Source organism: Amblyomma mixtum, chromosome 1 (assembly GCF_055824585.1).
Source record: "Amblyomma mixtum isolate Tamu chromosome 1, ASM5582458v1, whole genome shotgun sequence".
Classification (NCBI taxonomy): domain Eukaryota; kingdom Metazoa; phylum Arthropoda; class Arachnida; order Ixodida; family Ixodidae; genus Amblyomma; species Amblyomma mixtum.
The window spans coordinates 30,351,445-30,376,312 of NC_143012.1; the positions used below are offsets into that span (position 1 = coordinate 30,351,445).

Genomic DNA, 24,868 nt, shown 5'->3' on the forward strand with positions numbered 1-24,868 from the left:
TAAAAAGGGTTGTACGCCTTGTCTGTATGCAATATTTATGTATATTAAAAAAAATAAAAGTGCATGTGGCAAAAACTGCATGTCTCTTGCAAGGCTTGCATCTTGTCTGTTTGTGTATAAATATTGACATGTATCATTGTTACATGCAGCCATTATTCGCCGTTTTACTGGGCATGCAAGATTTGAAATGTGTTGTTCTTTTTTCCAGAGGTCGGACGCAGCATTGAAGCGACTGCTTTGTTTCCAAGTCACTGGTTGTGCCCGTTAGCATTTCCATACAGTCTAGTCATCTTCAGAAAGTACAAATCTGACCAGTGCTGCTGCTGCTGCAGCGACATTGCAAGCATCGCAAGGGAAAACGTCCAAAAGCAGAATTCCAGAAGCTGAAGCATTATTGCATGTCAGCAGCAATGCTTTCTTCCACGATTTTAGAGGCTACGTTCGAAACGGGCTTTTCCCACCCCAAGACTAAAGTGAATGCTACGCAGAGGTATTGGTCATTTTATTTCGAAATCATAAAAGGCTGTTCATAACGCTTGTGCTACGCATCGAAACACTGTCACACATAAACGTGATGCAACGTAGAAGCATTTTTAACATTCTCACTCTGAGCGAAACAGCTCGGCTGAGACTGCTGCACTATTCAGCTCGCCTGAAACAAGCACTGTGCCAAAGACAACAGTGTAATTCAGGAACAGTGCTATGATGTAAAAAAAAAAATGGCATGACGGCACTTCGTGTGCTCCGTTATGTACAGTATGCTGCATTCCAACAACAGCCAATAAAGTGTGTTGAAAAACTGCAGTGTTCTGAGGTTGTACTCCTGGCGAGAGTTATCACTGCTTGTCGAACCGTGGCAACACTGGCAATATCAGGTTGCCAAATGACGAGTCCTGGGGTATGAAGAAGCCTACGGAACTGGAATGGGCATGCTGTAGTGCAGTCCTCTGTGATGTGGTCAAGGCATGAGCGTCCGTTGTGCTGGCCGTTGTCTGGAACATCAGAAGTGCACTGATCAGCGTACACTCACGACTTTGGACTCGAACCTATCTGCCAGTTGTGTTTAACAGACACGCTTGAAGCCTCAAACTGCCTTCCGCCTAGCTGACATTGAATCCACAACAGCCTGTGTGCTAACAGCTTAGCTCGCAATGGTTGTATTGAGGTTGTCAAGCTTCCAGAATCGGAAAAAAAAAAAAAAATGGGTTGTAGCTTACACAATTCATTTTCCATGGAGAGATCCCGAGGTCCCAGATTGTCGGGTGAAAATCGCAACTGGTCTAACTGGTTTAAGGAACAATTTCCCAGTTGGAAACCAGTTGGATGCAACTGGAATTCAGCTGGGAGCCAACTGGAAATAACTGGAATCAACTGGGAAATTGTTCCTTAAACCACTTTTACCAGTTATGATTTTCGCCGTAACGAGGCGAAATTTTTGCGCTAGAGTTATTCTGACTCGATATGGGCTTTTTTTTTTCTTCTCATGTTATCGGTTCGACTGGTGCAACAGTCGCACAAAAAGTTTTTAACGAAAGAGACTTAGAACCAGTTTTTTTTTTCTTTTCAAGATCGTGATAACGATGTTATTGAATCATGGTGTGCTCAACGGAGTTGTTAACTAATCCCGCACGTGAAAAATTCGCTGCTACGAGCCGCAAGCGGTCGACGAGAAAACGTACCGTAGATGGTAGTGACGCCGGGCTGAAAGAGAAAAAAAGAAACAACCGGGTTTAGGTCAATCATCCACAGCGAGGGTATGTGCCATCTGTAATCACGATGACAACAACAACAAAACTTGACGTGTTTCGCGTAGGACAACCTTGCGTTCACTTGATTCTGCTTGAGTAGCAGCTGCTTCTTCTGCTGGAGCTCCTCGAGAATCTTGCGATTTTGAAGCTCTGGAAAAGATGAAGACATCGCTGGCGTCACCGCGGTCAAGAAGCCTCACCGTATGGCACAACATTTGCCACTTTAATGGTAAAACGAGTTGCTGAACAACGCTTTAGGGCGAGATACCTTGCCGGGCTGTCGGGGGTTGAAAAGCCATTTTGCGTTCAGTGGATAGATGAATGGATGAATGATAATAGAATTACCCTTTGTATCGGGCAGCAGCTCGCGCCACCTAGCCTATTATTTCTTCTCTTGTTAGTTTTTTTTTTGATGCCGCTTTTGCTTTAGTGCTTTGCCCTGGCTCCTCTTCTTTCCCGTCCAATTTACATAATCAGGGGCTCTGTAATCTTGCACGTCATGCTCAGATATCGTCAACAGCTGGCACATTCTAAGGGCTCCTCCAGTGGTACAGTTTATTGCAGGCGCTAGACACGGCGGGACGGCGGACAGAAGGCAGAATGTGCCGCTAACCTTGGGAGGCAGCTGGCGCGCTAATGGGAGATGTCTACAAGTATGGAAACTGAGCAAGAAAGTACAAGTAACGCGGAGAAAGGCGAAAAACTTAGTCGTTTACCACTGTCACGAGTCAAGAGCATCATGAAGCTTGATCCTGATGCCATGCTTTTCAGCCAAGAGTCTGTGTTCCTGGTCGCGAAAGCTACGGTGAGTAGCGTGTCCGCGATCCCGCCTGGGGCTGATGCGTGGTCTGCTTGCCGTCTATTGTCATTCGGTAATTTCAGGAATTGTTCGTGGCTGCCTTGGCAAAAGAAGCGTATACGTTTACTCGGCAAGCAAAGAAAAAAACGATGCAAAAGAAGGACGTCGGTGCGTAGCCTCACTCCAGCGCAACGCGAATTTTATGGCGGCGCACAAATCAAATTCGTTTTTCGTAATTTCAGACTCTTCAGTGGAAGCCGTCGAAGCGTTCGCCTTCCTTGAAGGTTGTATCGAAATTTTGGACGTTCAAATTGCGTTCAGACGTTCAAATAATTAAAACCTTGCATCTTGCCATTTCAGGAACTCTGGATTGACAGGACACCTCGGTCTGGATCAACTAGGCTTTTAACTCTGTTCAACATTTTGTAAATAAAGCACCAATTTGTAACGCTGTAAAAAAAATTCTCACTTTGTGTGTATATTTTTTACCTATCTGGGCTGATAAACACGAATTTTATCAAAATTTTGGGGCTTACCAGCCCCGAGATTTCTCGTTTGCAGCTTGTTTCGTCTGCAACTTGCACTTTTCAGATTTTCGGAGGAGTACTTGTTCGTGCTCTTGTACCTATGTCTTGTTGCGTTAAAGTGTAAAGGCAAACTTTTCCACACTTCGCTTCATTGTTGTAATGCAAAGTACGACGTTGTCATCTAACACAAATGGTGACAGGCGGGACGGATTTACCACAAGCGACGATGATCCATCGCAGGTAGGATCCTCGAGAGTTCGACATACACTTTCATTGCTACGAATGGCTAGCACTCGCGCTGACTTTGGCTTTTTATTAGGTGATCCTCAGTCTTGCTTGGGCATCTCGAAAATTTGGAGCTGCTTATTATGATAGTACCACATGCAAAATGTATCTTATTGCTGACCAAGACGACTTGCCACCAGTACACGCTCTCTTGTTTTCAGGCAAGTGTTGCATGACAAAGTTAAGTTTGCGACATATTTTTCTTCATGTAACCAAACTGGTTTCTTTTCTTCAGTTCTGCAAGAAGTGAGGCCTTCATGTGTGCTGCTGAGTGCAAAGTCCGATGAGAAACTGGCTAAAGACATTCATGATTTCTGTAAGCCACGACATCATCCTTTTAGTCTGTGCAAACCAAACATTGATCCCCTTTCCAGTGTCATCTGATGATGCTTCCTCAGAAACAAGGTCTTATGACAAAGACATTATTGTTACCCTTCCTTTCAAAGATTTTGGTGAGCTATACATAAACCTCGTTCTTTGTATCAATATGTCTGTGTGCTTACTTAGTAAACCTCTCTATTGCCAACAGCATACGAGCCCTGCAGGCACAGACTTTTGTATTTGGATCTGCCTGACATGCCAAGTGGCCTCTCCGATGAGGCTCGCTTTGTCTACATGTCGGCCCTTGTTGATTTCAGTGCTGTCGCCATGGTAAGTTCTAATATGATCTGAAGTTGGTAGCTTTGTACCAGTTAAACAATGGGCAACTCCATGTCACAAATGTGGCTACCGCCGCTAGCTAAGAGGGACGGACGGACGGACACTGAGAGCAACTTTAAGTCACAGTTTCACTAAAAATGGAGCTTTTATTGGCTAAAAAAGGTCCAAAAATTAAATGAAAACATTGCCACTGCTGACCAAGCCAAGCCGTGGTGATGTCTACAGTTTTAATGCAGACCTCGGAGGCTGGGCTGCACTTTAATTCACTTCCAAGCGGTGACCACGGAGTTTGCTTCACTCTTGACATCACGAGTTTGAATTTAGGAGTGACAGAAACAAGCTCTATTTTTAAGTACAGTTATTTCAGGATTAATTATTTTGCTTCTGAACAAGTATATATAACTAGAAAGAGCAATTTTTTACTAACGACTGGAATGAAATGGAGGTGACCTTAACACCTCTTCATGGTATGTAATTAACGGCTGCATCTTAAAGCATGCTGCATGCCTAGGGGTGCCTAGAACTAGAAGTAATAGTTCCCCCCTCCTTTTTTTTTTTTTTCTGCTGATGAAGTTAAAAAAAAAAGCATGGTACATATCTGCCTCCATTTGCAAGGAATATTTGTGATACCGCATGGCACATTGACCTGCAAGTGTAAAAGACATTCATTGATGAAAGCGCTGCGAAGACCTGATGCTGTTTTGGGATGTTTTTGAAGTTGACATACCAACAAAAAAACAAATAGTAATGTTGACTTTGTTTTAGGTTAGAGCAGCTGGGGCACTGGTCAACTATCTCAGTCACTGCAAACTTGACTGCTTGCAAAGCTCGCAAGAAGGAGGCTGCCTGATCCGAGGCATTGTCACATGCGACTTGTGAGTGATCTTCATACTTGTTCTTGTTAAGTGCTCATTGGCAGGGTTCTTTGTGAACGTGGAAGTTGATTAGTGCACTTTTGCTGGAAATTGTGAAAACCGTGCAGGGCCGCGACAGAGAGAGGCGCACGAATAGTGCGGTACTAACCACATGATTGTAGTTCTCGACTGTAAAACCCTTGGCATAGTGTTTGTATGGGTGCTCTGCACCTCTTCTCGTGTACTTTGTATTAGGAGGGCTTGCATCTTACATTAGGTACTACCTCTGCACAGGGCAGTGATGATGGTCGCATTTTAAATAGTTCACAGGCCTGCGCTGTATACCACAGATCATGAGTCAACAAGGCCAAACTACAATCCTTGTGACGATTGTAGTTCCAGCGCACTTTACTATCAAACGGGAAAAAATGAGATAACTCTGAGAAACATCAGTACATTCATAACGTCGCCTGTCTACCACAGTGATCTGGTAGTACATCTTTAAGTTCGTTTATGCTAGCATTGCACACTAGTAGTGCAAAATATTTCCTCCCTAAAGTTTGAAAAGGATGGCCAGTCCTTCAAGTCTGCACAACAGAGCTCTCAAGCAAGTGGCAGTATTAGCTCTATTCATTTTTTGTTTTGTATGCGGTGTTCTAATTTCAGGCTCGATATCAAGTACCATGACACTTTAAAGGTGCACTGAACAGGAATCTGAACTCGCCTTTTTGCCGCGGGAATTTGATCTACACGTTCCGAGCATTCTTAGAAACTTCGACTTATTGCCCTCTGTGGCCGATTTCCCTAATTATATCGAACTGTGTATGGCTCCCGTCTTTATTTTTGAATTCTCCCCCATACGGTGGGCGGAGTCGACCAACGCGTGGAGTGCCTTTCAGCCAGCTCCGTGGAGGCTTTGCTTTTGCTTTAGGTTGTTTTTTAGGTTTCCGTGAATAAATAGTTTCATTCGCAGATAATATAGCCGCAAAATAAGCCCGCAGAAATAAAAATACGCGCGGACTATTTGCTTCTACGGATTACTACGTATTACTCTGCCGATGGCAGAGCGGCAAGCCGCCACGGGACTGGGTGAAAGGCACTCCGCGCATTGGTCGACTCCGCCCACCGTATGGGGGAGAATTAAAAAAAAAAAGGCAGGAGCCGGACGTTAATTCGATTTAATTAGGGATATCGGCCACACAGGGCAATAAATCGAAGTTTCTAAGAATGCTCAGGATGTGTAGATTGAGTTCCAGCGGCGAAAAGTCGAGTTCAGATTCCTCTTCAGTGCACCTTTAAGGTTGGCCAGTTATTTCTGGTTCAAGCCAAAAAGGTTAAGCACATACTTAGCACAGCATATGAAGTTGCACCGCAAATGATGGAAGCTACGAAAACTGGGATGAGAAAAGACTGGCACGTGTGTACTGCCAAGAACAAAATGTTTTAAGCCTGTTAAATTTGCTTTCATTGTGTTCAACGCAGGCCTTTCCTAAAAATGCTGTAATAACCACAGAGCACTACTTTTCAGGTTGGGTTATCTGACAGGGCAAATTTCTAGTTCAAGTATATTACTAAATATTAATTGATTAAATGCCTGACATGGTCTATCTTATTTATTTATTGAATAGCACTTGATTCAGTTGTACAGAATTAAATGAAATAACCAGCATATGAAACTGCATGAACAATACATTGCATACTGCATAAACAACAAGGGGCAAGATGAAAGCGGGTTGTCAATGTTTACTTGATATGCAATCTTCATTTGTAGTGCAGTCGTTTAGATTATTTCCTACCTCTTGGGCCACTACTAAAGTCCTGCTTTCATCCATTCCCATTGCTTTCTTGATGATGTTGCTGTAGCTCATAGCAGTCTGTAGTTGGGTTAGTTGAGTACATGTGAACGTAGTGAAAAACAGTGCGTTGAAACGGTACAAGGAAGAGTTGACATACTCAGTGCACTGTGTGTGTGTTGTCTCTTCCTTGTCCAGTTCTTGTGTGTTGTTTTTGACCATGTGGTTGTTGACACGATTTTGTGTGCGAGAAGTGTGCATTTGATGGCTTTAACATTCTTCTTGCGTGTTTTCTCCTGTTTAGCATGATGTTTGCTCACGGATGTTTCGGTGTTATGTACCAGCCAACCCACCTTAGAGCACTTTTGATAGCAATATAGGCCTAGTGGTCTCAGCATAAAGAAAGTTTATTAATACCACGTACCCACGCAATGGAGTACCTGATGAAGAGGGTTACAGTGATGGTACATGATAGTGTTAATGTTTTACGCAATAATGATAACCAGCCTGCTTGTGAGCATGGCTCTAACTGACGGACTTTTGTCCAAAAACTTAAAGGGACACTGAGGAGAAATTGAAGTTGGCTTGTATCGACAGAATACCAGCTCCTGATTACAAAAACGCCACTCATACTGACAACAAAGCTCTTGTAACGTAGAAAAGAGCAAGAACCAAAATACAGGTATCGCCGCCACAGGCCAAACTCGCAAGTACAAGCGTGATGAGATCATAGGCCAAAACAGTGTTGCTAGAACGAATGGTTCTAGCAACACCAGGAACCGAGAAACCATGCATCACTGAGGCGCAGCCAATGCATGCGCAAATCTCCTTGACGTCGCCAGATGGCGCCACGTGCCCGGCTGCTACGCGCGCTCCTGAAGCATCGGGACAAATCAGCGCCTGTTTTCCGGCGGTAGGCGGGCTCCCGGTATTCCGCTAGCGGTAACAAGGTACACGGTATGCTAAAGGTGTCTATTTGCGAGAACTTCGTTGACGACTTAGAGAACGAGATCCATCGTAACGCTGGCAAAACGCCAGTGCAAACGTAATCGAAGTGACTGTAGCGACGGCCGCAATAGCCGACAGATGCCTTCAACGTGCGGCCAGCGGTAGCTTTCTTTTCGGCTGCTGCTAGGCCGCACTGCTGGAGGCCAGAAATCACGGAGTCTGCGTTACGTCATGTGCACGTCATGTTTCACGTCTCTTAGTCCTCTGTCGTCATAGACGAATCCCAAGTTTGAATTAGAGCGGCGGGAAAAACTTTTTCAACTTCGAATCCAAATTTCTTAGAAATAAATGCATCTTTCGCTGCCGGCCAAGTGGCAACAAAGCCATGACATGCCGAACTATCGGATTTTACTATAAAAAAAATATTAATAGTGCTCTCCTCAGTGTCCCTTTAAGGACTAGTTGGCAGTGATAAGAAACATGCAAAGCCATCAAATCTAATCCAAAAAAAATCTGGCCTACTAGTTGATTGCAACATGCAAAGCTCCCAATCATCTTACAGTGCCATGTGTTATTGCTCATGCTGGTATGAGATCAACTTAGGCTACTTGAAAGTATATATAGCAGTAAATTATCCTTATATGTTATATTATTTCTTAACAGTAAGTTGCTTTGCAATGTTTTTCTTTCAGGAAAGACCGCGTTCGCATTGACCAAACAGCATTTTGGTAAGGTGGGACAATTCATGGTCGGTCATCCCAGTGGTGTGCCGAAGTTTTCTTGGTGTCTTCCCAACAGTTGCGTTCTTTTTTCCACTCACAGCTGCCTACAGATCTTCAAAGAGGAGTGGCATCCTTCTGTTTACAAATTTGGCATTTCCGGAAAGGAAGGTCTCTCCTTGTTTGGTAAGTGCTGAATGGTACCAGTAATGAGATTAAACTGAATAATTATTATATATGTTGTGTTACAACATGGAAAAGATAGTTTCTTAAGAGTGTATGGACTCTCATACAATGTGCGGGAAACTTGCTGGGTGGTGTAACGACAAAGAGTGTCAGTTAATTGTAATCTAGTGGGCATTGTTACGTCTGTCAAAAAATTTATTTTGCTTTAGTGCAGCTTTCTAGTGTTTTTTTCCTTCACAAAGCATCAAATATCAAAAATAGCAGAAGCAGCATAAAGATATGAACGACGTGATTTTACTTTTTTTAAAAATCACACCGTCAAATCAAAAGTTGGCATCTGATTAGCATTGCTTAGCTTGATGCTTCTGTTTCTAGTATCGAAGGAACAACCGCTACTGTGTTTTACACAAACCTTTAAAAAAAAAAAAGCAGGTTTATCTTAACACTACTTTACCTACAGCAGTTGTTGCGCGAAAATTAACAGGTTAGAGGTGCAACAACCTGGTCCTGAAATTAAGTGAGAAAAGATGAAGTTACGTGTCGTTTGAATTGCATTGTTGAAGGTTAACTCTTCGGGATTTTCAAAATTTCCGACTTGATAGATGCATCATATCTCTTAAAATGCTACTCCACCTCAACAAACTGTTTTACAAAATATAGAGTGAAACTGTTCTAAAGCTGCAAAAACAGCAAACTGAAGCCGACGCGGAGTCATGGTCATGGATGATGCTTCGCATGATGCAGAAACAACGTCACAAATGTTACTAAAAAACACTTACGCACTTTAAATGATGACTGAAAATTATGAGTCCTTTCATAAAATGCCTGATACGACTTAATACAAGCCTCAAAGTTTTGTTAATGAAGTGGGGAGCGTGCACTGTTGTGCGAGGGCTGTTTGGGATTTTGAAAATGCAGTGTTGCTTGTATAGATCACTTGAATTGAGGGCACAGAAGCGGAAAACTTTAAAAATTGATTTGCGTCTAAAGGAAATGTCACATATGGCTGCCAGACTTGGTGGGAGTAATGAGGAATGGGAGAAAAACCTACCATAAAAGTTTCATTATGGTATGAACAACTTGAAAAACCCTTGAAGATGCCTTTTAAAAGTCAAAATCGGTCGTAAAATTTGTGCACTTGTATGGCATGTGCATTTATTTCTGTAATGCACATTTCTCGCGTGGCCCATGTACGAGACCTTGGTGTTGTTGTTGATTCAAAGCTTGATTTTAGACTGCATGTAAATTCAATTGTGTTACGTGCATTGAGGCATATTGGTCTTATCTCTAGACTAACAAAAAAATTTCGACGGCACGAATGTCTACACACTCTATACTGTGCCCTTGTGAGACCGCGTCTTGAGTTCGCGTCAGTAGCCTGGAATAGCGTATCTGCCGCCTATTGCACGAAAATTGAAAATGTCCAGCGTAAGTTCATACGCATTTATTATGATAGATATATTGGTCGCCGTCGTTTCTACGACTATGATTCTCTCTTGGCAGACCTCAGTATGTCTACCCTTGGCGACAGGCGACGCAAACGTGACATGCAGTTTCTGCAAAACGTCGTGCGCGGTTTCATTAACTGTGGGACCTTACTGATGTCGCTGAATTTTCGCGTGCCGCATGCAAAAGCTGCAAAATGTTTCGACACATTTTATCCCGATTTGCACGCCATCTGTCCAATGACTCGTTTACAAATCTTGTATAACAAAACGTTTATTGACATGGACATATTTGCCTAATTGTTGTTTTCGTGCCTGCTTTTAAATGTTTTGAAGTGGTGATTTTGATGTATCTGACCTAGTGTGCGCTCGTTTAGGCCACTTGGCTGTTGAGGCACACTCAAATAAACATGTCTATCTATCTATCTATCACTGCTCATTACTGCATCTTGCACGCTTTTCGACTCCTGTCTAAAAGCTTTTTTATGTTTCCATTCTGCAGGACTATTCAACCGTTGCGGGTCGAAAGTTGGAGCAAGAGAGCTGAGGTAAAGGCTTCTCTGGAAGCTTTCAGCTGCCACAGTCGTTGGTTACTGCATGAGCTAACTAGGCAATGCTTTTTGTGGACCAAACTTAGTAAAGCTGCCGATTTTTAAGAGCATTTAAAATGTGGTGTTCACCTAGCATCATGAGAACTCACTGCTCACTGTCAGTGCTTCGTACATCACAACCTGTCGCATGCATGTTTTTGTTCTCTGAGCATGCTCCAGAGCTGTGGAAATCATTACTGAAGTGCGTTCGCTTGCAATGTGAAATGTAATCACATGTTAAGTTAAAAATCTGTCCAAGCAGAGGACGTTTTATCGCACTACCTGAAATGCTGGAGTTTTAGTCATTTATTGTCGCCGCTAATTAAACTGAAAACTAGAGGAAGAAAAGACCTTTGGCCAAGACTCCAGCGTGTGTACGAAGGATTCCTTGCCAATCCTTGTTCATTTTGTGCTGTCCAGAATTCCATCGCCTTTTCTCTCTGGTACCTACCACAGCTAATTAGGCTGTCAGTTCTGAAATCTTTGTCTCCACTGTGCACTTGATTGCTATCAACTGTGGTCCATCTAATTGTAGTCAGTTGCTTATCAATGGTTAGATTTAATTGCCTCACAGCCCTGAGTCTTGCATGCATATGAGCTTACAGCAGAAGCTCAGTGTACAAGTCTCACGGGGTCGCAAAAAACATCGTTGACACGAACAAAATCCATGCGTAGGAGCACAGGAAAGGCATTCCTGCAGATCTATTTGCAGCTGATAGTATTTATTTACAGGGATAAGTATAAGGGTCAATACCATAGCCGAGTTCAAGGAGACAACAAACGAACAAGGTTACATGCAAACACCCACCAGCCGAACAAAGTGTGTTGCCTGTAGTCGGTCATTTCGCTATTACTCCCGGAGCAAGGCACTGAGAAAAAAGATTCTCTTTCACATCACCAGGTGCTCCCATTATTTGTGCCTTCTTCGACGCCTCGATTTCTTATGTGACAGGTTTTAACCCTTTGAGGGTCGAATTATTTTGAAGAAAACTTTCCCAGGTGGTCAAATTACTTTATTGCGGATCTTGAATCTACAAAATGTATGTAATCGAGAATAAATAGTAAAAAAAAATTAGGAACAGTACTTTGGTGACAGCATCACTCACAACTGGAAAATGTTCAATAGAATAGAATAGCAACGGTGATAAGCAAGTTAAGAGCAGCATCAATAAAGATAGAAATCAACTTTCGCCGCCTCTGCAAAACAGTGTCCACAAAGAGAAAACACGTTTCGCGCGACTCCGTTGCGATCCCGCGGCGGAATCGAAACCGCGTAGGCGCGTTGCCACAGAGGGCGAGAATACCTCGCGAGCAACGGTGATAAGCAAGCTAAGAGCAGCGCCAATAAAGATAGAAATCAACTTCGGCAGCCCCTGCAAGATAGTGCTGACAAAAAGAAAACTCAAATTTCGCGCGACTCCGTTGCGATCACGCGGCGAAACCAAAACTACAAAAGGGGTGTTGCCGCAGTCTGTGCCGCCGCGCTAAAGCTAGACATAAGTTCTGCTTATCTCCGTAAGAAGGCAGCACAAAATTCAAACACTTCTTGTAAGTCCTAAGAGGTGGCAGCACCCCCCGTGAGCACGCATTGTTCTTTTGGCGCAAAATTTCAAACGGAAGATCGAAACCGTACCCGTACGGCAAAGACCTTGCGGGACAGAAAACCGCCGCCGTACATATACGGCAAAAACCTTCAAAGGGTTAATCAGCTTGTGCTCGCTCCAGTGGAGGGGTTTTGAGATTCCATGGACTTGCATGCCAACCTTGGGAATGACCACAGCCCTACAGGGCACACTAATGCTTCATGTTTTATTGACCAACAGGAAGCTCTTCTGTCGACCGACCAGCAATCTCAACATCCTTCAGTCTCGTCAGGCTACGATCACCTACTTCATCACACCACACAACCAGCCTGTTGCCAACAGCCTGAGGGAGTGCCTGGCAAATATCAAGGATGTCTCGGTATGCTGTATTGCAGTGCCTTGTTTCCAGCCTATCTGCCCATATTAAGGGCATCACTACGAGTTTACGAACGGCTTTGCTGATGAATGCATCGTGACTCTGTTGATTACTTTATTTTTCTCCTTTTTAGGGAATCCTCACGAGAATGAGCAAGGCGGCTGCCACAGTCAACGAATGGAAGACGTTCTATAAGGTCTCCAGAAGATACTCGAACATTTTGAGTTGGCTTTTGAAGCACATTTCTTGGACCGACCTGTCTTAGTTGCAATGAGTAGTTTTTCAAAATATTGAGGGCCAGAATTGCAAGAAAGCAAAATGCGGGGACTGAGGCAGTTTCGACCAAAATGTGACGTCAATATAGACCAGCAAATTACATCATGGGTACTGTCAAAAAACCTCTCGGGTGCACGTTGAATGGCTGAACTTGCGACTGCAAGCGATAGCTGCAATCATTATTTGTATGACGGGGCCAAAAACAAGCACAAAATTTTTTACTTCAGGAAATGCAGAGTGAGCATGAAGAAACATGCAGCTTGTGATGTCACACACCCAAGGTTGTTTGTAGAAATCTCATTTTAGGCCACAAAATGGGTAAATGTAAAATTTATATATGCTGAAAAAAATTGCTATCCAACTGCATAATTGGCCACAAGGGATCCGAATACACCAGAGAACCTATCGGAAGAGTTTAAGTGGATGTCAAAAAAGAAAAACAACCTTGCATTGCCCTTTAACTGGTATAGTATTACGCTAACTTAATATTGGCCTTTTTTTTTTTTACTAAAAGCTGGCGGGGATTGACACTGGTGAAGTTGACTACCAAAACGTCATGAGGGGCAGTCTTGTAGCAAAGCTAGCTCATGTAATAACATTCAGACATGTTATGTATTGATAGTCGCCTGTTTCTTCTTTTACAGACTTTTGTCAGTGTTGTCTCTGTCATTGGGATTTGTCACTCTAATCTCTCGTCTGATGGCCACATTGACATTCTCAAGAAGGTAAGCTCATTTCTATCTCAGATTGCTGCGTAATTGCTTCCTAATTTCAGGCCTCTGATAAGGCGAGGCTCACATGTTGTACGTCTGGTTTATCGTCTTTTGCGCAGATGACTTCGTTACGCATTGAGGATATTCTGAGGATCACTGCTCTGATCAAAAAGACGGTAAGTTAGTGCCTTTGAGTGGATTTTAGCGAGCTAATAGTAACCTGCAGCAGCAACACTTGTTCACTTGCTCTCACCACCACCGCCATTCGTTTTTGTCTACTGGTTCGACACACAGGCATGTTATCCTTGCATATCATTTAGCTGCCAGATTCTTCACCAACAATAGTGCTTCCTATTTGAGGCATCTTAAATTTGTTGTGAGCAAAGTAATGTGATTGAGATTTTAAGCAAACATTACATAATGTGAATCTGGCATTAATGTTGCTGGTCATTATAGCTGACTTCATTTTCCTGCATCTTTTCAGTTCGACTTTGAGGAGTCACAGGCTTCAGAGAGGTTCGTCGTGAACCGTGGCATTGACAGCACTCTGGATGAGAGTGAGTGCAATGCCATGTTGCCATTTGGCACCAGAGTTCCATGTTTAATAGTGAACACCATTTAATCTCGCTTGGCTTTGCAGAGAAGCGCATCTACAACGGCCTTCCTGACCTTTTGACCCGGATCGCATATGGTGAGCTGGAGAAACTGGACCCCGAGGTCACAGACTGCCAGGTCGTCTACTTGCCACAGGTCTGTTTTTTTTTTTTTATTGCTCTCGGCTTAGCAAATTATCAAGGAGCTTTATGTTGACTTGAAAAATGTGTCTTGCTTTTGATAGATTGGCTACCTGCTGACCATAGCCCATGATGCACCCGGGACAGATCAGCCTGGTCTTCAGTTTGTGGTATGCCACCTTGTATGAGATGTTGTGCCAGTCTTTTTGACCAATTTCTGCAGCTCTCCGCTGCAGTGGCTCAGTGGCTTTGATGTTCAGCTGCTGATCCCTAGGTCTTGGGTTTGATCTCAATCGCAGTGCCCTTATTTTGATAGAGGCGAAATACAAAAACACGTGTGCTGTCGCTCATTAAGGAACCCCAGCTGCTGTAAAGTATCCCAAGCCGTCCACTGTGGTGTTCTTCATAGTCCATTATTTGCTTCAAAACGTTAAACCCTTCAATTTTTTAAAATTCCTGTAGCTGTCATGTCATGAAGCACATCTTAGCCTCGGCTTACAATGTCTCACAAAGTTGTTCATTCTAACCTAATAAAGAACTGTGTATCTTTGCTTCACCGCATTCCAGTTCACCTGTGACAATAAAAGCTATTACAAAACGGGAACAATGAAAAGTAAGTCATTCATTTGCTCCTTATTAGCTCCAGTGTTCTTTTCTTTCTGTACGCCACTTAATTACTTCATTGAATGTACAAAAAAAAATGTTAACTGCAGTTTCTTCCTTGTATTCATTCCTTTCCTTACAGCACTGGATGGGCTGTTGGGTGACACATTGTATGAAATAATCGGTACGTGTGAAGCTATTTGGCATGCTTTCTTTTTTTTTGCTACAGTAGACACTAGGGGGAAGCTCCCACATGCTTCTGAGTGCAAAATAGGAAAAGCCCTCATGACGGTATTAAAGAGCAGATAGCGAGATGGCACATAGCTTGCCATATAATAGCCACCGTTTGATTGCTTGCCACAATGAAAACAGTGAGGGGGATGACTTGCACTGCACCTTTTTGATCTACAAATTACGGTATGTTTAGAAAGATGGAAGTTATAATGCTGATACTTCTGCAGAAGCCCTGAGGCCGAATGTACTTACAACAGGCGAGGCCATTGCTTTTGGCATAGTAATAGACCTTGTGTCTGTACTAAGGGCTAATGATGTACGTTAATGTGGAAAAATTGAGGTCTGCGTTTATTACTAGGGTACTGCTCTCTAATCATAAAGGGACCACTCTCACTGAAAACGGAGTCTTTACAAGTCCAAAAAACACAAAACGAAATACAGGTGTTGCCGTCAACGGCCGATTTCGCGAGTAGAATGCATGCATTGTTGCCATTTTTTTGTGCAGAGATCCCAAGGCTTAGTCTATACCGCCATTCATTTTAATACGATGGCTACCAGTCAAACTTTCTTTTAGGACGTCACGAATTCAAGTGAAGTGGTAAGAATATTTTTAAATTAAATTTTCTCGGCATAAGTGTGTCGTTTTCCTGCCTGACAAGAGTCAAGTTACCCACAAAGACGCAGAGAATCAATTTTTAATGAGAACAGCAATTTTATGAAGTTGTCCTCAGTGCCGCTTTAAACATGAGCTGTGCCTGTTGTCCTATTCAAGACTGTTATCTTTGCTTTAACCCATTTCCCCTCTTCTGGCTGCCCCCAACGGCATGGCATGACTGAGGTTGCTGGAAATAATGTGTAACAACTCTCACTGCAAGGTCGCAGAGAAGAAATTTTGATTTTATTCGGCTCTCAAGACAATTGCGAATCCAGAGCAAGTAAAATTTCTCTTCTTCGTGAAAAATTAGGCAGTGGCTTAGCTCTGGCTACGTCTGGATATACAAAGGGAAAAGCTTCAGTTATGCTTGGTTTGACGGCCGTCCACACACTGCCTGTACGAAGGCGGAGGAGGAGACGGAAATCAGCGCGGTTAAAACTACCCGCAGGAATGCGGAGAGGAAGGTTGTTGGCTGCGACGCGGGCAACACGCGGCTGCAACGAAAGGTCAAAAGGTGGGCAAGGGGGCGAAGCGCACAGCTGTAGCGACAGCGAGGAGGCGACGCACATGCGCAGTAGCACGCGGCTGCGCTGAAAGGTCAGGTGACAGCAAGGAGCGACCACCTACACGGCGTGTGACATCACTTGCTTTCGCGCATGCGCATAACTCACCAGTTCAGCTCATGCGAAACTCGGCTCTGACCCGCGTAGTGAAGCTTTTCGCTTCAAAATCTTGAAGCCGTCAGGTGTGTGAACTGCAAAGTGGCATTCGTCGCACTCCCAACAGCTTTTCTTTTTCGTAGATTTTGTACACTAAACATCTGCATGATGTTTTCTGCTATGCTGTCATTTGGCAGTCAAAGTGGTGCCATTTACAAGCCTCTAGAGTCGCTCGAGGGAGCTACATTTGGTGTCCTCACACTGGCTGACATATCTTTTCAGACTTTCGGATTTCCAAGCCGGGGCTCAGGCTGTGTCTGAAGTGCTAGGCTCAAAGTGGGAGTAATAGTCCTCGCCTTGCGGACCAAGTCACACTCACTGCTTTCACTATCGCCTAAAAGTTTGGGGTATTTGCAGTCTACATCCCCCTCACTGCCAGAAACCGGCGCATGAATTTCAGTGCCCCCGATGTTCAAAAGAAGCGGCGAGAAAAGAATTTTTTCTTGCAGTATGTTTTCAGAACTAGTGAGCAACTAGTGTAACCTAATGTGACTATCTAAAAATTAGGAGCCAAGCATCTGGCACCATTTGTTGATGCATGTTTAAAGTGAATAGTTTAAAGCAAGGGCAGCAAATCACAGTCTTTGAAAGTGAATGAGTTAATCCCATTTAATCCCTTGTTCCACACTGCGCAGACAGGGAAACCGAGATCATGCACAAGGTGCAAAACTTGATCCTTGAAGTGGCAGAAGCATTCCTGGAGGCTGTGTCTGTATGCGGAGAACTGGATGCGTAAGCTCTCCTTAAATCTGCTCTCAATATTCTTTCCAAAACAGCTACTCTTTAACTGTGTATTTTTGATATCTTTTGCAGCTTTCTGTAATCAGTATCTTTGTAACATACTATCTCTCATAGTTCAGACAGATCCTGTTCTTGATTCAGTTGTTTGGAACATTGTGATTAGCGATAACAAACCTTTTGAATGTTCATTGCGTGGATGCTTTTTTGTTCTGCATACTCACGGAGAAACAGAAAGCAAAAAAGAAACGAAATAAAAGAAAAAGGTAATAGGACCAAAGGTAGTGGCGCACAAGACACACATTAACTGGAGCTATGAGGGCAGCGCAAGGCACCCAGTCAGTACTATATTATATAGGCTTGCACCCCAGTATTGTATTTGTCCGCGCCCCTTATAACAGCTTCAAGTGTACACGCCTAGAACTTAGTTTACATATAAAATGCTTAAATGCGGCATTCCCTGTGTTACAAAGAGTTAATTTAGGGAGCCCAAATGGGACTCTTGTTGCAGAATGAAAAATTTTATCGCGGGGATCATCAGAGTTGTGCTAGGGGTAGTTCCAGTCACTGTAATTAGCTGTCAATTAAGTAGATTGATATTTCGTTATTTATTTTTTAGAGCATCCCTGAAGTGTTTATTCTTTATTTAAATACATTCCAGACTGCTTGCTTTGGCTCTGGTAGCCCGTGAGCAGCGTTTCGTCAGGCCAGACCTCTGCAGTGATCCTCTTATTGTCATCAACAATGGAAGGTGAGAGATACCTATGTGAATTGCGCAACGAGGCTTTATATTGGAACAATCATTCTAAGTCACATCATCCTCGAAAGTGATCGCAAAACTCCGAGACTGATATGGGCTGAAAAGTAGAGTTTTGGGCTTTAACATTTCAGTGCTTGTTTTCTTTTCCCTACACACAGGCATCCACTGGTTGAGAGCGCAGGCAGCAACTTTGTGCCAAATTCATTTGCGAGCGGAGGCGCTCACTCCAAGGTCAAAGTCATCACTGGTCCCAACAACTGCGGGAAGAGCATCTACCTCAAGCAGGTCTGTTTGTACATTCCTGCCGACAGAGGTGTGCATTAGGTTGTAATCACTAAACCTGAAGCATTGATTGCATACAAGTAACTTGCCAATTTTGCACTTTTCTTAACTTGCCAAGACACGAATGTGCTTTTCTGTGTAACAAAACAATCTCTATAGTAGCTCAACTAGCGTAGAAAGTATTTCAAATAGAAGACTGCAGCAAAGAAGGAAGGCTGCGTTTCGTGTCCCTCCTGGCTTCTGTTTAACGTTGTTCGGTCACATGACACCTGAGCACATTAATCTCGTGAATGCTTAGCCATGGGAGCATTAGTATTTAGACTGACTGTGCACCAGTGAGCGTATTGCATGGCTCTCAAGGTCACAGAGTGGGTGCTAAGGGGTCAGAAATACGGTTGAGTGATGCATGTGCTCAGGTACGGCAGGCTTTCTCGTCTGCATAAAATCACATGTGCTCTAGGCTTCATGCCAGTGCTTATTAGGGTTCATTGCTCTCCTGAGCTGCAGCGCTAAGCTCTTAGTGGGAACTTCTTTTTAGAGCACAGCTCTTTGGCGTCCGTTCCTGGGTTTCGCGTCGTCGTCGGCCTCGTAACCAGCTCCGCCCCCCTTTCATCCCCCCAGCGCTATCGGCGTCAGCGGCATCAGTCAGTCGCTGCTATCTCTTCCCTCCTCCCTTTATCGTGTTGTCCGCTTGCTGCGCGCGTTTCTGCCCCCATCGTTTGCCGCTGGGTGTACACGCCGCCCCCCTCCCCCCTCTTCCTGCGAGTCTCCGGTTGTCAAAGCGCCGGCTCGAACTTAATTCCTTTCTTCGCTCCTCCTCCAATGCAACCCCTGTGCGGTGGCAATCAGAGAGCCAGATCGGTGGCGGCGGATCTGTATATGTGCACCGCCCGAGCCGAAATTGCGAATACGTGTGAAAAATAAAAAAAAAATTCTGTGATAGCGCATACATGTGTTGCTCGATTTCTTTGCCTCAATCTATCGAAAAGGTGAAACAGCTTATTTGCTGCGCTCAAATTTCGCATTAGGAAGTAACGTAATCGTCGGTAATTTTTTTTTTCTCCTCCCACAGGTGGCCTTGATAGTCTACATGGCTCACATCGGAAGCTTTGTGCCAGCAGAGTCCGCAGAGATTGGAGCAGTGGACGCCATCCTCACTTGCATGTACTCGGAAGAGTCACTGCTGCATGGCCTGTCGTCATTTGGCATGCAACTCAACCAGGTACTATATAACGTGGTGTAGGCACCCTGACATCCACGAAAGCACAGACAGGGCAGGGCCTAATTAACCTTACTTAATGCTGCCAAAGCTGCAGGAAATCACAGCACCACAACTTTCGTAGCGGAGAAAAGGCAAAGCTTCCCAAAGGCATGGGAAAGCCTATGCTTGATACCGCTTAACTCCAAAGACATAGTTGAAAGTGGTAATTCATCTATTTTGACATCATTAGGCAGGCATATGCACAGTGGCGGGCCAAACACAATGGTTCCTGTCGACGTTAAATCGTGATAAAGGAAAGCTCTATTTGAAAGTGGACATCAGCTCTCCAATGATGTTGATGATGGCAATGGCTAGTTGGCGGACCAGGGATGCCATTGCTTGCCAAGCTGTAGCAAGGGCACAGACATCAGCATACTTAGGTTTTCAGGATATGCTTCCAAAGATGTCTCTTTGGAGATGTTTCTTTGCGACAGTGAACCTTTCAGGCATGGTTGCATGTTCTGGCTCCCAAAATTTTTTTTAGTTTGGTTCTGGTATGCAGCATTGCTGAATTATAGCTTCACTTTTTTGCCCTTCAGATGGCCCACATCTTCCAGATGAGAAGTGGAAAGTCACTAGTCATCATGGATGAGTTCGGCAAGGGAACAAAGATTGTGAGTGGCCCATGTTGTTGGAAAACCTTTGAAGGAGCACATCATCTCTAACCAAACCCCAGCATCTTGGAAACACATTTGTTCCTACCTCAGGGCTAATTAGACATCAGTAAGGTTGTCCTTTTTCCTGCAGTTGTTGATGACACTGAACAACCCCACTTTTGGAACAAATATCTAGAGTAACCTGTGCATGTGTAATGGGTCAGTATTATGGCTAGTCTGTCTGTGTGGTGTTTGTCAAGAGTGCTCCAGAAAGTAACTGGCATTCTTATTTGCAACCTTGCAGGCCGACGGCATTGGACTTCTGGGCGGCACGGTGGAAAGCTTTCTCAGGGACCCAGATACTTGTCCTCACACCCTGTTGGCCACGCACTTTCATGCTTTGCACAACTGCTTGCCGCCCACTCAGCAGCTTACTTATCTGGTGGGTCCATCACCTTGGGGTGCATTGTGTGTGTGTGTGTGTGCGTGTGTGCGTGCGTGCGTGTGTGTTTGCTACAACTCGAATCTCGTGCACGGATCTAATGAAATACTAAGCTGCAAATATTTATTAAAGCCTACAGAGAGCACAGTGTTGAACAGAAGCACCGGTTCCCTTTTGCAATATTTTCATAGTTGTGGCTAGATTGAGAATGTGTGTAACAACAGACCTGTGCCACATGTGTTCTCACTGCACTCGCCAATCTGTACTCTCACTTTTTATCAGAAGATGTGTCAGCGCATCCTTCTTTTCATAATAGTGTCTTAGACAAGGAGATTTTTCAAAAACTACCTAACAAATACGCAATCTGTTCACTGTATCGCTGCATTTAAAACATCAAAACATAGTCGAGGGCCCTCTTTTTCAAAACCAGAAGCTCTCTTCAGCACTTTTAGTATCAGACTGGTGGTTTCAAACCAGTTTGTTGGGAGCAATATATAGGCACGTAATACCCGGTACCCTCAGGAACCTCCATTGCCATGGTTCTTGCGTTGAATGAGTAGCAGTGGGCAGTAGCGCCGGGTGGGTTCTGCGTGGACCCAAATGGGTGCTCCATGAATCCATTTGCGCTTTCAGTTTCTGGCCCTGCCTTATTCATCCGAAAGAAAAAAAAAGTGCACACTCATTCCATCTTCAAAGGCCTCTCACTAGGGATTGACACCACTGCTCATGCTTGGTATTCTGTGCAGACTTTTGAAAGTCTTCACCACGAAGGGGAGCTGGTGTACTTGTATCAACTGAAGGAAGGCCGTGCAAGCAGCAGCTATGCCAGCCTGGTTGGACAGTCAGCAGGCCTGTCAAGGGACGTTGTTCGTCGACAGCAGCAGGTTGGTTTGCTCGCAACATTAGACAACGTCGGTCTGTTGTCTGACACAACAGATCAACGCGACACGGAACGTTTTCTATGTGCAGTGTACTACCACAGAAAATTTTGTGACCATGGTTTGTGTTATAATTAAAAGCAGCACTTGATTAATAAAACACCCCTGCATGGCAGGTGTAAAAGACACATGCCTCAGGCACCAGTGTGCCTGTGCTGGTGTCATTTTCTAGTCAGGGCAAAAACAGGCAGCATGCCAGGGCAATAGCCAGGGCAATAGTGGCTTGTGCTTATTGCATATAAAACACGCCGTGGAAATCTGCCACTCATGAGTGAAATAAATTGTGCTTGGTCTGTTGGTCTGAAATTCGATATAATGAAGGAATGGCATAGGACAGTCATGTGCTTAATAAGTGGGCTTTAAGTAGTTTTACCTTTTTTGCTGCAACAAAAAGCTTACTGTGCAAGGTGTTCGACTGCACAACAGTTTTATCAGAAACGCTCAAAGGTTTCACCGAGAAATTTTCTGTTGTGTATCCTGAAAACAATGTTACCGCAATAGCAGTGGAATGCCAGCGGAAGCGATGAACTTTTCCAGCCACCTTCATATTGCAATGCTTGACTGTTAGAATAGGGGACGAGATGTTTGCATTTGAACCATATTTTCACGACACATTTTGGTCATTTGTTGATTCCTTTAAACTGAGTGAAAGCTTTGTATAAGGACCACTGGTGTCTATGATAGTACAACGTTGGTATCTCTTATAGTAGACCTATCTGGTGCGTGCTATCTGGTGCGTGCTATCTGGTGCGTGCTATCTGGTGCGTGCTATCTGGTGCGTGCTATCTGGTGCGTGCTATCTGGTGCGTGCTATCTGGTGCGTGCTATCTGGTGCGTGCTATCTGGTGCATATGCTGCTCACACCACCTCTGCCCCTCACCAGTGCACTTCTTATCTCACTTGAGTGCTTGTGGGCGAACAACAGTAGCACGCATACGAGGGAGATTCAGAAAGTAATGCCTCCAAGCTGATACCTTTATTTGTCTTTGACATATCAAAGAATAGAGGTAGAAAGCTTGCAGTTTCAGCTACAAAGGTGGCATCATTTTTCAACAGTCTCCCCTTAAGTTTGAAGTACCAAAAGTCGCAGGATGCGAGATCCCGACTATAGCCAGGATGAGGCAGAATGCCAGTCCACCAATCTGGCCTGCAATGGCTTTAGGGTGTCAGCATAGAAATTCAGTATGCCCAACACCATCCCAATCCCAGAAAAGAGTCATCAAGGAGGTCCTTAAGGATGTGGTTTACTGAAGCAGTAGAAATGGTGAGTGTTGGTGCGATTACATGTTGCTTCATCCCGCGATTGCCCCAAATCAACTCGTCCACCTGATGATCCTCATCAGAGGCCATTGCGGGTCATCCACACAGGCATCCCCGTAAACTGCTGCCAGGTGGCGATGAATGCTGATGGATGCACAACCTTCCGCAGTCAGAAATTCAATTACAGCCCACTGTTTCAACCGGACGTCACCACTGGTTGCCTTGGCTTGCTCAATTACTCTGGAACGAGAAGAGATAGGAAGGTGAAGCAAGTGACATCAATGCATGAATGATAAAGGGTTCAAAATGTTTGCGGTAGTGGGCTTACTTTCTGAACTCTTTGCTGTTACTACGATTGCAGCCAACCACCTCTTTGTACAAAGATGGACTTAACTGGTTCACAATTGATCTATCCATCTTTGTACAAAGTCTTTGGTTGTTTCTTATAATAAGAGTCCGGTATGTATGTGTTCTTGCACTGTGCGCCATTTTTCAGAAACTTGTGGTGCAACCTCAATGAAAACTTCATACTAGCATCAATTGAGTAGATTGTTTGCAAATGAAACACGTGGTGGGATTGCGCTGATGCCTGCAGAATACCTCTCATAAAGAGCTTTCACTCGAAAGGCCAACTGGCTGAAACAGTTGCTCAATGACATTACAATAACTATCAGACTTGTCCACTGCTAACTTGTCAGAGCTGCCAGATACATAAATATGAACAGCGATTTTGTTGATGCTTAAATGTCTTGACGTTTCTCTGCAGATCACGCATGCCTTTGGTTCAAATGCAAAGCTTCTGCCCCAACCAATGGCAAGGAAAGAATCTGTGTGGAGAAAGTTAGTGCAGTCTTCTCATGGCATGTTTTATCTCTCATTTAAGCCCGAAGAGCTCCAACAGGCTGAACCTGACGCTTTCTGTTTTGTTCTCTTCCCCCCAGGGCACTTCCTTTAGTCAAGATGCTTTTAGACGCTGACCTCTCCGAGGAAGAATCAGCTGAAGACCTCCTCAAAAGGATGGATGGAGCCCTTCACTAGTTCTGCATTGAACAAAAGACCTTCTGTGGTGTTTTTTTTTAGTGTCTCCTTCAGAGATGTGTTAGTGCAGCGTGCAGTTACATAGATCAGAGGGGAAACGGACAAGTGAATCCACTCTGACAGGCGGGGCCGAGAAATATTGACCTTTTTCACCACTCCTGTAAAGCATGTACAACAGTACAACATTTGAATTTCTGTTTAAAGATGGGAAAATAAATTGATTTGACTGAGATAAGCTATGATATTTGAGCAAGTACTGTCAGTTAAATTAAAACCCCAGTCCCTCAATTGTGACCAACAAGCCCTTACGGCATTGCTGCCAATCAGTCTATTTCCTTTGGAAAGGAGGAGTACAGGACTAAAAACTTGGAACAGCTTGACGAGGTCCCGACCAAAGTTAATCTCAGTTACCAGCTAAGCAAGCCACATACACAATGCATGAGTGCAACTGACGAACAGTTGTGTGAGGCTCCTTCCCTTTGCATACGGCGCTGCCAGTTGGATTTTGCCACGGCACCTAGTTTTTCCTCTTATCCTCAACCTCCACAGTTACCCTCCGTTGTGCAGTGCTTTCCCCCTCAGTCCCGCCACCCTATGCTGCTGTGCTTTCTTATTGCTGTGTAACACCTGTTTTTTTTTCCTTTCACACACTCCTGGCTTTGCCAACCTGGGAGGGCCTCTTGTTAACAGGTGTCACTGTGTTACAGCACCTGGGATGAGCAGACTGGTGCATGGCTTCCTATCAGATCTATGGTGGCAGTGTGTAATTGTCCTTGAAGGTGATTTCACGCTCACCAATTCGCCATATAGTGCTGATGCCCCTTGGATCGGGTGCCTGCAGCCGTGGTGTGGACAGCAAGTCCCGAGTGTTGGGAATTGACTGCATGTGGGAATTAGTGTCTGCAATTAGTGTCTGCACGGCTCTCTTCAGGAGTTCTGCCCCCACTGTTTAATTTGGGCCATGAACAGGCACCGGAAGGCTGAACTCTTGGATAGTAGTGAGAAAGGGACTGTAATACGTGCACCCTAATCCAAGATGGAGTCCAGAACGTCCAGCACGTATCCTCCGGCACGTACCCCCAGTTGTCCCTCTTCTTCGCTACTTT

The 24,868-nt window shown here is 44.3% G+C and overlaps 3 protein-coding genes across 3 annotated transcripts; 2 read left to right on the top strand and 1 right to left on the bottom strand.

Moving 5' to 3' along the window:
* Positions 1-485: 485 nt before the first annotated feature.
* LOC149365938 (SOSS complex subunit C homolog) lies at positions 486-2,128 on the bottom strand. The gene is made up of 4 exons (XM_089547377.1): positions 2,017-2,128; positions 1,820-1,898; positions 1,680-1,701; positions 486-992 (listed from the first exon to the last, which is right to left on the bottom strand). The coding sequence occupies exons 1-4, from the start codon at positions 2,045-2,047 to the stop codon at positions 837-839; spliced, it is 288 nt and encodes a 95-aa protein (XP_089403503.1). The 5' UTR covers positions 2,048-2,128; the 3' UTR covers positions 486-836.
* Positions 2,129-2,137: 9 nt separating this feature from the next.
* LOC149365939 (DNA polymerase epsilon subunit 4-like) lies at positions 2,138-3,036 on the top strand. Its single transcript, XM_089547371.1, has 4 exons — positions 2,138-2,553; positions 2,631-2,715; positions 2,790-2,831; positions 2,908-3,036. Exons 1-4 carry the CDS (start codon positions 2,392-2,394, stop codon positions 2,919-2,921), a joined length of 303 nt encoding a protein of 100 aa, XP_089403497.1. The 5' UTR covers positions 2,138-2,391; the 3' UTR covers positions 2,922-3,036.
* Positions 3,037-3,087: 51 nt separating this feature from the next.
* Positions 3,088-23,997, top strand: LOC149365940 (mutS protein homolog 5-like). The gene is made up of 27 exons (XM_089547380.1): positions 3,088-3,314; positions 3,394-3,520; positions 3,595-3,675; positions 3,734-3,811; positions 3,889-4,010; positions 4,785-4,894; positions 8,307-8,342; positions 8,437-8,519; positions 10,467-10,512; positions 12,378-12,516; positions 12,647-12,709; positions 13,434-13,514; positions 13,622-13,678; positions 13,987-14,059; positions 14,143-14,252; positions 14,341-14,406; positions 14,804-14,849; positions 14,982-15,023; positions 17,083-17,179; positions 17,847-17,936; positions 18,104-18,230; positions 19,300-19,449; positions 20,028-20,102; positions 20,389-20,526; positions 21,273-21,410; positions 23,491-23,564; positions 23,666-23,997. The coding sequence occupies exons 1-27, from the start codon at positions 3,234-3,236 to the stop codon at positions 23,760-23,762; spliced, it is 2,427 nt and encodes an 808-aa protein (XP_089403506.1). The 5' UTR covers positions 3,088-3,233; the 3' UTR covers positions 23,763-23,997.
* The last annotated feature ends 871 nt before the right edge of the window (positions 23,998-24,868 follow it).

Excerpts from the sequence above, each read along its gene's own strand:
- LOC149365938 (XM_089547377.1), bottom strand. The coding sequence starts at position 2,047 with ATGGCTTTTCAACCCCCGACAGCCCGGCAAG. Across the intron at positions 1,702-1,819 it reads CAGAATCAAGTGAACGCAAG|CCCGGCGTCACTACCATCTA; the intron begins GTTGTCCTACGC and ends TTTCTCTTTCAG. Across the intron at positions 993-1,679 it reads CGGCGTCACTACCATCTACG|ACAACGGCCAGCACAACGGA; the intron begins GTACGTTTTCTC and ends CTGATGTTCCAG.
- LOC149365939 (XM_089547371.1), top strand. The coding sequence starts at position 2,392 with ATGTCTACAAGTATGGAAACTGAGCAAGAAAGTACAAGTAACGCGGAG. Across the intron at positions 2,554-2,630 it reads TCCTGGTCGCGAAAGCTACG|GAATTGTTCGTGGCTGCCTT; the intron begins GTGAGTAGCGTG and ends CGGTAATTTCAG. Across the intron at positions 2,716-2,789 it reads GATGCAAAAGAAGGACGTCG|ACTCTTCAGTGGAAGCCGTC; the intron begins GTGCGTAGCCTC and ends TCGTAATTTCAG.
- LOC149365940 (XM_089547380.1), top strand. The coding sequence starts at position 3,234 with ATGCAAAGTACGACGTTGTCATCTAACACAAATGGTGACAGGCGGGAC. Across the intron at positions 13,515-13,621 it reads ACATTGACATTCTCAAGAAG|ATGACTTCGTTACGCATTGA; the intron begins GTAAGCTCATTT and ends TCTTTTGCGCAG. Across the intron at positions 14,850-14,981 it reads CAAAACGGGAACAATGAAAA|CACTGGATGGGCTGTTGGGT; the intron begins GTAAGTCATTCA and ends CTTTCCTTACAG.